Source organism: Myxocyprinus asiaticus, chromosome 5 (assembly GCF_019703515.2).
Source record: "Myxocyprinus asiaticus isolate MX2 ecotype Aquarium Trade chromosome 5, UBuf_Myxa_2, whole genome shotgun sequence".
NCBI lineage: Eukaryota > Metazoa > Chordata > Actinopteri > Cypriniformes > Catostomidae > Myxocyprinus > Myxocyprinus asiaticus.
The window spans coordinates 31815960-31828028 of NC_059348.1; the positions used below are offsets into that span (position 1 = coordinate 31815960).

At 46.2% G+C, this 12069-nt stretch overlaps 1 protein-coding gene across 1 annotated transcript in view; it reads left to right on the top strand.

The window, feature by feature from the left end:
* LOC127440456 (cadherin-12-like) overlaps positions 1–12069 on the top strand; it is a 60911-nt gene that overhangs the window by 24398 nt on the left and 24444 nt on the right. The window contains exon 5 of the mRNA XM_051697033.1: positions 1620–1807. Coding sequence (XP_051552993.1) covers positions 1620–1807 — 188 coding nt within the window. The remainder of the gene's footprint in view (positions 1–1619; positions 1808–12069) is intronic.

Genomic DNA, 12069 nt, shown 5'->3' on the forward strand with positions numbered 1-12069 from the left:
TTGTTTTTTTTTTTTTTTTGCCTTTTACTGCTGTATATGGTGCCTTTTTCTCGTGATATCAAATCATTTACATTTATATTTCTAAATAGGAAAACAAATTCACTATACACAGAAAAGCACATACACAAATAAAACAAATAACCATTCATTTTTATGTAGGCTATATATGTTAAAAAGATAACATGTTAACGTGAACATTACTACACTCATATTAGCTACAATTCTTAACAGTTTATTGTGTATTATGAATTAGTTTATTAATTAGAGTAATAATAATGTATTGACAATTTTCATAGTAGCCTAATAAAAGGAACATTAATGACACCTATTAATTTAAATACATATTTAACATCAAGTTACCATATTCACAGTGTACTCTACACCATGCCAGCAAGAAACTTACCCTGATATACATTTTGTAAGTTTATGTAGGACTATAATTACAACAGTATTTTATTACATTTTTTAATGGAAATTTTTTTTTTTACACATTTTACATATGTACTGTATATAAATGTAAATACATTTTAGAGATTGGGTTGGGTCTTTCATAAATTCACAGTATGCCCACCTCTTCAGACACTACTACACCACTGGGTTTACCTTAATATGAATTTAATCTGGTTCTGTATTTGCTTTCCTCCATGAAAATGTTAAACATGAGTCCATTATTTGGATTGTTTAATTCAGTGAATGGAAGGCACTGATAATGAAACAAGGACTAAGCATTCTGCATAACCCAACATGGCAGAGTAACTTAGATTTACAACTGGCAATAATTAAAGGCCGAAACATATTTCATGCAAGTGTGTGAGTGCTTGACCATTGCATTTTCAACACACAGTCTGGTTGAACATGCTAAACTTGCGTTCTTACATTACCGTGGAGGGAACAAACCTCAGTACTCAAGGGGGAGATAGAGTTTCCTTCAAACGTCTAAAGAGAAGACTTAACTGGTGAAGACAGCCACGGTAATGCAACACGTGGTTTGGCTGAACACGCTAAACGTGCATTCTTGCATTACCCTGGTGGGAACAAAGTACTCATGAGAGCGACAGAGTCTGTGCTATTAAACTAGATGTATTATTATTCAGGTAATTGCTATGCATATATTGACTTTAACGTACTTGATCAGCAATATCCTCTTCAAACTGTTGCTCCGCCATGACAGTAGTTGAGTTGAAAGAGATAGCTCACTGTAGAAGCGAACAGTTCGCACTAAATATAGCTCCATTTGCGGTAACATTGAGAATGCAACATTTGAGTTGTGTTGTGAATTGCGGTCCGACACGTTTCAGGACACAATGATGTGTAAAATCAATCTTGCATTGTAAGATGTGTCAGCGTTTACATACTTGCATAGAATATGTTTCAGCCCTGAGACCTCCAGGGCTCTTGCTGAACATGAACAAATAAATAGTGTTGGATTTGCAAATGTGATTAGCATTCCTGCACTTTTCTCCAGAGCTGCTGATGTGATTAGTGGATTATTGTTAACTACCTATCACAGTGATGTCTAAATGCAGTGGTCTATTAAATATAGGTCTGTTCCTGAGAGAAGGGATTGATCCTGATGATCACTATCTACCATTTCTAAATGTGCTTGTGAATCCTAACAGGTATCTTTCACCTGCGAGTTCCTGAGTCTTCACCGGTGGGCTCATCAGTGGGGAGGGTCAAAGCTCATGATCTGGACTTTGGAAAGAATGCTGATGTGGAATACAGCATTGTGCCTGGTGCTGGGGGCTCCATGTTCAATATTTACAGCAATAAGCACACTCAAGAGGGAACAATAGTACTGAAAAAGGTAGGGTAAGGCTTCCTTCAGTCTTGTCCATTATCTAGAAAAAAAATAATGATTAAGTGTTGTAGCGGTGGCAGGAAACCCGATATATGAATAAGAAAATAATTTGAATGATAAAGAGTTCAGGTGCCAGGCAGAGTTTAGATCTCCACCACAATATAAAAGAAAACGTCATGGTTACTTGCGTAACCTCCATTCCCTGATGGAAGGAACGAGATGTTGTGTTGATGTAGTGACACTAGGGTTCACTCTTGGGAGTCCGAGACACCTCTGGTCTTTGATAAAAGGCCAATGAAAATTGGCGAGTGGTATTTGCATGCCACTCCCCCGAACATACGGGTATAAAAGGTGCTGGTATGCAACCACTCATTCAGGTTTTATGCTGAGGAGCCGAGACAAGGTCCGGCCATTTCTGCGGGTAGTTCAGCATTGTGGCAGGAGGGACCGCCAGCTCATGTAACACAGTACAGCCAGTTGCAGCGTTTTGTACATCGACACAATGTCTCATTCCCTCCATCAGGTAACAGAGGTTACGCAAGTAACCATGACGTTCCCTATCTGTCACTCACTCGACGTTGTGTCAATGTACAAAACGCTGCAGCTGGCTGTACTGTGTTATGTGAACTGGCGGTGTGTGATGGGCAGACAACTGTGTGCCTCATAGCCAGCGCACCAGGCCAACACGTAACCTCCCCCAACATTGTTATGAGTGTCGAACGGCCCTTTGGGGACAAGTCGACTACCCAAAAGATAGAGACAGGCTAGCCCAGTCGTGGCCTCTTTTCCCCTTCTTTTTTCCACTCCATAAAAAAAGGGGGATTATCCGACTGGGCCGACCAGGTCTAGTCGGGGGGTGTCCCTCCCAAGGGGAGGACACCACGGAGACCACACCTCACCCAGAGAGAGGGGGGATATTTAAGTGGAAAATACGTCGGGCCTCTGCCCAAGGAAGACGCAGTTTGCCAACAGGGAAATGAATTAGCGGAAGATATACATCGCATGGGGTTGCCTACAGGGAACCGCCACATACGGAGCACCTACCCCAGAACAGGACTTTTAGTTAGCACGTGTACTGGGTCAGCAGCGAGTCTCTCCAAACACTCGACTGCCACAGGGCTCGGAGGAAGTCAACCAGGGAACATAGTTTGTGAACACTACTGGGAGTTAATGGCGCACGTCTTCAGCTCAGAGGAGGTGAAAGGCGCTATGTACAAGTGATACACCCGGCTGGCTGTTCCGGGCTTATCCGCTTGTATTGCGTGCCACTACCTGGGACAAAACCGGTTCCACCCGGAGGTTGTAGAACCTCGCAAAGGTGTTGGGTGTTGCCCAGCCCGCTGCTCTGCAAATGTCTGTTAGAGAGGCACCCCTGGCCAGGGCCCAGGAGGCCACTACACCCCTGGTAGAATGGGCTCATAGCCCTACTGGGGGCAGCACGTCATGGGCATGATATGCCATAGCTATGGCGTCAATGAGCCAGTGGGCGATCCTCTGCTTGGTGACAGTGCTTCCTTTCTGCTGTGCACCAAATCAGACAAAGAGCTGCTCAGAGATCCTAAAGCTCTGCGTGCGATCCAAATAGATGCGTAAAGCGCGCACCGGACACAGCAACGACAGGGCTGGGTCTGCCTCCTCCTGGAGCAGCGCTCACAGGTTCACCACCTGGTCCCTAAAAGGGGTCATGGGAACCTTGGGCACATAGCCCAGTCGGGGTCTCAAGATCACGTGAGAGTAGCCCGGACCGAACTCCAGGCATGTTTCGCTGACAGAGAATGCTTGCAGGTCTCCTACCCTCTTGATGGAAGTGAGCGCAGTCAGGAGGGCAGTCTTCAAGGAGAGTGCCTTAAGCTCAGCTGACTGCAAAGGCTCAAAGGGGGATCTCTGTAGACCCTGAAGAACTACAGAGAGGTCCCATGAGGGAACGAGGCACGGTCTGGAGGGGTTCAGCCTCCTTGTGCCTCTCAGGAGCCTGATGATCAGGTCGTGCTTCCCTAAGGACTTACCGTCCACTGTGTCGTGGTGTGCCGCTATAGCGGCTACGTACACCTTCAAGGTGGAAGGGGACAGCCACCCTTCCAACCTCTCCTGCAGGAAGGAAAGCACCGATCCAACTGCTCATCTCTGGGGCCTTCCCATCAGGAAGAACACCACTTAGCAAACAGACGCCACTTGAAGGCATACAGGCGCCTCGTAGAGGGGGCCCTAGCCTGAGTGATCATGTCTACCACCGTGGGTGGGGCCATACATGGAGATTCCAGAGGTCTGGTCGCGGGTGCCAGATGGTGCCCCGTCCCTGAGAAAAAAGGTCCTTCCTCAGGGGAATTCGCCGGGGGGGGAAGGGGGCTGTCACGAGGAGCGTGAGCTCCGAGAACCACATCTGGGTGGGCCAGTAGGGTGCTACCAGGATGACCTGCAGGACGACAGTGTCTGTGCAAGTAGGCTCACTGGGGGAAATGCATATTTACGCAGTCCAGGGGGCCAGCTGTGTGCCAGCACGTCTATACCGAGAGAGGGTAGTGGGAGGATTCTTGGGAGGCGAACAGGTCTACCTGTGCCTGTCCAAATCGACTCCAGATCAGCTGGACCACCTGAGGGTGGAGTCTCCACTCTCCCCTGAGGGTAACCTGCAGTGATAGCGCGTCTGCTGCAGTGTTGAGGTCGCCCGGGATGTGAGTGGCTCGCAGCAACTCAAGGTGCTGCTGACTCAAGAGGAGGGGATGGCGGGCGAGTTGTGACATACAATGAGAGCACAGACCGCCTTGGCGGTTGACATATGCTACTGTTGCTGTGTTGTCTGTCCGAACTAACACGTGCTTGCCCTGTATCAACGGCCGGAACCTCTGCAGGGTGAGCAGAATTACCAGCAACTCAAGGCAGTTGTTGTGCCAACGCAGCCGCGGGCTCATCCACAAGGTGGCAGCTGCATGCCCATTGCAAACGGCGCCCCAGCCCATCTTGGAGGCGTCTGTCATGACCACGACACACCTGGAGATCTGCTCTAGGGGAACACCTGCCCGTAGAAACGTGAGGTCGGTCCAAGGGCTGAAGAAGCAGTGACAGACTGGCGTGATGACCACGCGTTGTGTCCCGCGGCACCATGCCCATCTCGGGACTCGAGTCTGAAGCCAGTGCTGAAGCGGTCTCATATGCATGAACCCGAGCAGAGTGGCCACTGCAGAGGATGCCATATGCCCCAGGAGCCTCTGAAAAAATTTCAGTGGAACCTCTGTTTTCTGTTTGAACGCCTTCAAACAGGTCAGCACCGACTGTGCGCGCTCGTTCGTGAGGCACGCTGTCAACGTGACTGAGTCCAACTCCAAACTGAGAAAAGAGATGCCCTGAACCGGGAGGAGCTTGCCCTTTTCCCAGTTGACCCGAAGCCCTAGTCGGCTGAGGTGTGAGAGCACCAGGTCCCTGTGTGCACACAACACATCCCGAGAGTGAGCTAGGATTAGCCAACCATCGGGATAGTTGAGGATGTGAACGCCCACTTCCCTTAGCGGGGCAAGGGCTGCCTCTGCGATCTTCTTGAAGACATGAGGGAACAAGGACAGACCGAAAGGAGGACCTTGTACTGATACGCCCAACCCTCGAATGCAAACTGCAGGAAGGGTGTGTGTCGAGGTAGAATTGAGACGTGGAAGTACGCGTTCTTCAGGTCTACTGCTGCGAACCAATCTTGATGCCGGTTCTTTGCATCAGCATCTAGGACGGGAGTCTGTGTAAAGCCCGGTTCAGTACTCACAGGTGCAAGATTGGCCGCAACCCACTGCCTTTTTTTGGTACAATGAAGTAGGGGCTGTAAAACCCCTTCTTCATCTCTGCCGGAGGGACAATCTCGTCAGACATATCGGCAGGTGGGGCCTCGTGGCGGGGCGGGGCGGATTCTGAGGTGCCACACCGTGTCGTGGCCATGCTGATTTCAGGGACATCGAAGTACTTACCTGGCTCCTTGTGACCACTCCCAGAACAGCCTGGGACGGGGGAGGAAGAGGCCTGCCGTCATGAACCGTGGAGACTGTCACATCAGGGGCGGATTTGTGCCACAGCTGGGCGCTCAGGGGCGGGGAGACCACCGCTGGAGCGCCAAACATGCCAAATAGAGTGGTAGACGGTGGTCGTAATGACGGCCGTGCACACCGGATATGTGACCCAGGGAACAAGGAAATCGCTCTTGCTGAACTCTTGGGTACTGCAGCCACTTGGGCATGCAGTGCAATTAAATGCAAAGGTAACAAAAGATTCTCCTCCCGGCCCTCGACTGGGGGATGGAGTGGTCTGCTTACCAGCTCCAGAGCAGTGGGTTTCGTCGTCCCTGGGTCGCCCGTCTCATGGCGCTTCGAAGCCTTTCGCGGGTTCTTGGAGGCTTCGAGACGGTGGCGTCTGCTTCCTGCAGTGGGCTCCATGCCGGGGCCAGGCCACAGGGGCGGGCTGCAGCGGAGCCGGTGCAGTCACCGCAGGGGGACGCCCTTGGTGATGAGCAGACGGGGTGCAGGATCTTGAGCCGTGCTGGGGCAGGATGTGCCAGATAACCTCCGACTGCTGCTTCACCGCTGAGAACTGCTGGGCAAAGTCCTCAGTGTCGCCGGACTGGCCAACTTGGGAAATGGGGGCAGCAAGGAACCATGCTCAACCAGGTTGAGCCAAAGGTGGCACTCCTGGACCACCAAGGTGGACATCGCCTGCCCGAGAGACCGCGCCATGACCTTCGTCACCCGGAGAGTGAGGTCGGTCACTGAGTGCAGCTCCTGCATCAATCCCGGTGTGGAACTACCCTCGTGCAGTTCCTTTAGCACCTTTGTGGACTTGCAGGAGAGCCGTGGCATGCAGGGCGGAGGTGGCTTGTCCAGCGGCAACGTAGGCCTTGGCCATCAGGGACGACTTAAACCTACAGGCCTTGGATGAGAGCTTTGGGCGCCCGCACCAGGTGGCGGCGCTCTGCGGGCATAGGTGCACCGCGAGCGCCTTTATCAACTGGGGGGATTGCCGAATACCCTTTGGTCGCCCCACCATCGAGGGTAGTGACGGCAGGGAAGCTGAAAGATCGGGACTGGGCAGTAAAAAGTGCGTCCCATGACCTTGTCAGCTCATCGTGCACTTCCGGGAAGAAAGGAACGGGGGCGGGGCATGGCTTTGAGCGGCGCCGCGAGCCCAGGAACCAATCATCGAGCTGTGAGGGTTCAGGGGAGAGTGGAGGGTTCCACTCTAGCCCGACACTCATGGCTGCCCGGGAAAGCATGTCGTCATCTCCGCATCAGCCTGTGACTGGGTGACCGCACCCGAAGGGAGGAACCCAGCTGAGGCTTCCACGTCCGACTGGATGAGCCCGCTCTCTGATGCTGCGCTCGAGAGCTCATCACTTTCGCAGGCTCCGAATAAGAGGTCGAACTCACCGTGAGATGAGCCGGCGGACTCATCCGGAAGCCCGATCGGGGCAGACAAGCGTGCTGGGGAATGGGAGGTCTGTGGGGGGATACCCGGCAGAAGTGGTCCCATTGGGGTCCCCAAATCGCCCCCAGTGCTAGCCGCGCTGGCCTCATACCTGTGGGTAGAAGGACCAAGGCAGGGAGCCTCTGGGGTGGCTTGCTTTCTTACGAAGGTAAGCCGCGACCGCATCGTTGCCATGGACGTTTTCTCGCAATGAGTACATGACACATCCACGAACGCTGTCTCCGCGTGAGCAGTGCCCAGACACGAAAGATAGTGATCGTGACCGTCAGAAGGCGAGAGATAATGAGCGCAACCAGGAATAACACACAAATTAAAGGCATCTTTAAAAAGACGAGTCTTTAAAAAGACATTCCGTGTGTGCCGCTCTTTTAGAGAAATATACTCTTTTAGAGAAATATACTCTTTTTGAGAAATATACTCTTTTATTTCTGCCGAAGCACCCAGGGGCATTCTCTGCAGTGCACCACTGCAGAGGGGGGAGAAGCCACTGAAATGCGCCATCAGATCCAACAGAGGTGAATGAACAGTTGTGGGAATTCAGCTCAGTGAGCATGACCATTCGGCTCCGAAGAGAAAATCTGAATGAGTGGTTGCATACCAGCTCCTTTTATACCCGTATGTTCGGGGGAGTGGCATGCAAATACCACTCGCCAATTTTCATTGGCCTTTTATCAAAGACCAGAGGATTCTCGGGCTCCCAAGAGTGACCCCTAGTGTCACTACATTGACACAATGTCGAGTGAGTGACAGATAGGGAACCTGTCCTTTTGTACAAAATGAGTTAATATGGTTAATGTCACAAATTTGCTTATTTGATTACTGATCATGAAATTGTGTGGAATTTCGTGTGGAATATTTCTTATGTCATAAATTTTTCAAAATCATGCAGAGGGGTAATTACTAGTACGCAAGCAACAGCGAGAGAGGAACAGGCTATTTTATTTATATGACGTTTTTCGCAGCTGCATTCCAGTCTTATCTTGATGTAATCCTTCCTCATGATCACGTGGCATGTTTTCATGAACTGAATGGGAGGTTAAACACTATTAAAGTGTGACAAGACTCGCGCTGCATGTGCATGCAATTCGCGCATCACAAGCCAGTCAACTATTTAGCTCTTTTCAGTGAATCAAACCTGCAAAATCCTAAATATTTATTTCCAGGTTTAATTTATATTTTGAATAGACCTGGAATTTTAAACCCCACGATGTGGGTTTATGTTTTCTCTTTTAATATTTTAATGTAATTTTGAATGTGACCATGGTTTAAGGAGGGTGTACCTGGGTTGGAAATCTCAAGGATTAATAGTGATGTTTTCCTTATTACATCATGTGTTGTTCTGAAAGCAAAAAGAAACAAATGAAACACGTAATGTAGGCTGTTATCCGCGCATCCTGACCGAACTAAGCAGGTGCGTTTATTCACGTGATCAATAATGGTTTGCACGCGCTGCATGAGTCTGTTGGGTATACTGCAGTCTTGTCACATTTTAACTTTTTGTTTAACCTCCCATTCAGCTCATGATTACATCAGGATGTAGACTGGAATGCAGGTGCAGAATTTCATATGAATAAAATAGTCTACTCCTCTCTCGCCATTGCTGGCATGCCAGTGATCACCCTACATGCGTGCCATAGGTTGCTGACCCCTGCTGTATCGAGTTAAATCAACAAAACCAGTACCTCCCTACCCTAAACCTTAAACATAAACCTAACTGACATTGTCATAAAAAGCTAATGTGACATAAAAAAAATGCAATTGCTCACATGTCGACTTGCCTACACTTATGGGCACGTATCTCAGCCCTTCGCATTGCAAGTGCAACGCTCTGTCAGTTGAGCTAATAAGCAATCTGATCATGCACAAATAATCTTGTAAATTTAGTTGGTTATGTAATGCATTACCAGTCCTGCGCTACAGGAAAAGTGTTTTGATGTCATAAGATAGTGTGTGAAGGCGATCATAGCGTAAATTGTTTATGAACTGATAATGTGCTGTTTTATTTGTGATTTGTGCAAACGTGAATAAAAGGCATTGATGTAGCATACTGTTAGCCACATAGAAATAATTTGCAAAAATGTACGGATTCTGTTAGACCTAGTTGATCAAATTTGTATCCACACACATGTGAAAAGAATAAATATAGCTGTATGAACTGTAGGATAATAATTTATTACAGTTTTTTTTCAGTTATAACAAAGTAACAATGCATAATTACAGTTTCATAATAAAATATTGCAGTTTCTGCTTGTTTGCAACAGGATGTGCATATGTGTTATTTCGGTAACACTTTACTATTTGTAATGATCACATTACATCTTTGATCATTATGATCATTAGATCATTAGATAATGAACATTATCTCTTTACAAATTTTCAGTATTAGTTTACATGAACTAACAATGAACAATAATTTTACAGCATTTATGAATCTTAGTAAATGTTAATTTAAACTAATAATAATATATTTTTTTAGATCAAAAGATTTATTTGTTAACATTGGTTAATGCACTGTGAACTAACATAAACTATAAATGAACAACTGTATATTTCTTAACTGACATTATAATAAATGTGGTAATGTGTATATATATATATATATATATATAGCATTAAAGCATTAACTAATGATAACGAATGGAGCCTTATTGGAAAATATGTTACCGTTATTTCATTAGCTCTACTTCAGGTTTCATAATGTAGTAATGCATTTATTACATAGTAGTTACATTATATGTATGTGTTGTTTATGTATAATTGTACTGGAGGTAGGGCCACATTCTTTGCACAGTAAATTAATTTTTTACAGTACTTGGATGCTTCAGCAATGATTAAATATTTAGCTGTCCTGACTAAGACTGAATGATACATCAGATGCAAATCAGAACGTTATGTGTCTTTTTCACACACACGTAAATCTGAGGATAATCACAATAACCCATGGTGTTCCCTCATTCAGGATCTTGTGTGTGTTTACCCTGAGGTGAGTCATATCTTATTATTGGATGCCCACTTCATCCTAAATGAATAATGCATTAAGCCATAAAAGTGCTAAAGCTTAACCCACGCCTTGCAATACCTACTCTTGGACTTACCAATTCATTATGTGGGTTGTGGTTGTCCTTAGAACATCACTTTTCTATTTCTGTTTTGCCAGCATGTGAGAAAACACACATACAATATATATATATGGAATGTTGACCTCTCGGGGGATTTAAAAATGCATTGTTTAAGTTTCCTTAAGAAAGAGCCCAATCTTTTTAGGATTTACTGGACATGAATAAATGAGTATTCCCATGGCCATCAGAACATCTACCTCTTTATGTGATGTGACAAGTAGAAATCCCCTCAGACACCCCGTAACATGGCCAATCACTGATGCGCTGGGCATGGTATAAGTCCTTAGCTAAGACAAATTCCTTGGTAAAAGCTTGTGGATGAGGCTTATCCTCCAGGGAGTAGAGAGGTTACTATTTCATTACTCAAAGCTAGTAGTCTGTGGACACATAATGACAGTCAATTTCTTTACACCACTACTAGCCAACTGTTTCTACTGCCGAGATGCATATGTGGAATGTCAAAGCATTTTAGGGGTCTGTGCCTTGTTTCAAAATGAAAGGAAACAATGAAAAAAAAGAAAGCACAATAAAAGCACAACAAATAATTCATAGACAGTAGATCATGATAGTTTTATTCCGTCCTTCGCTCCCTCTTTTATATTCTGCCTTTTTTATTCCCCAAGCTGAGTCTGGATAGGACAAAGTGACATAGTCCTTACATTGCAAAACTGGTGTGCCATATCTGGTGACCCCAAAAAAGAAATGGATATGTGGGATACTCACCATGTGGCATGGTAGAGGGTCGGTGACAAAGCCCCTTCCTCTCTCTGTTCTCAGTAACAGACTTCCCTCCCCCTTTACTTCTCTTTGATGAGCTGTTCCATCATTTCCCCACTGTGCTAAACAGGGACTTTGCTGAAATGCTGTAGCAGAACATTTAGGGTCTTGTGGCTTTATAGGCTCAAGACTGGTTTTCAGCGCTAAGAGGATCTACTTTGGTAATGGGTTCAAAGGATAATTGTATCTAATATGAACAACATGATGAAAGGTGGGCTTTGCTCTTGCAACACATGGGATTATCTGAACTCTATGGACTTGCATCTGATTAGCATTCTCTTTTGAATGGAGAGGATCCAACATAGAAGAAGAGCCTTTGTGTTAATTCTCTTTGGAACAGTCACAAAGGACCCTGGAACGACCAGATAAACAGTGCCATCTAAAGGTGGCCAATGTGACTTTGTTACAAAAGAACCACAACAGGACAGGTTTAGACTAAAATGAATGAGTAGAGCATTCTATAGTTTCGTAATATAGATCTTTACTAACATTTACTCTAATTGAACATTTACCTTACTCACCCTCATGTCGTTCCAAACCTGTAACACTTTCTTTCTTATGCAGACTACAAAAGGATAATTTTTAATTAATATCTCAGTCCATCTTTTCAATACTGTGGCAGCTGGTACTGAATCACTTTAAAGCTCATAAAAGGACTCAAAAGTATTCTGAAGGCGTGAACACGTAAGCCACATTGAATGAGCTTCTCTTATAGTGCTCATGAACATGAACACACTTCAAGATTTTCACTGAATAGTGACTTAAATTTTGTATGCCTTCAGAAGACTCGAATATGTTGCATGAGCCACACAAACTACTTCGAATTTATACTTTTTTTTCCCCGTTTGTTTTTTTTGTTTTTTTTATGCTTTAAAGTGAAAATACGGACTGTGTGCTGTATGCAGTAAGAAAGAAAGT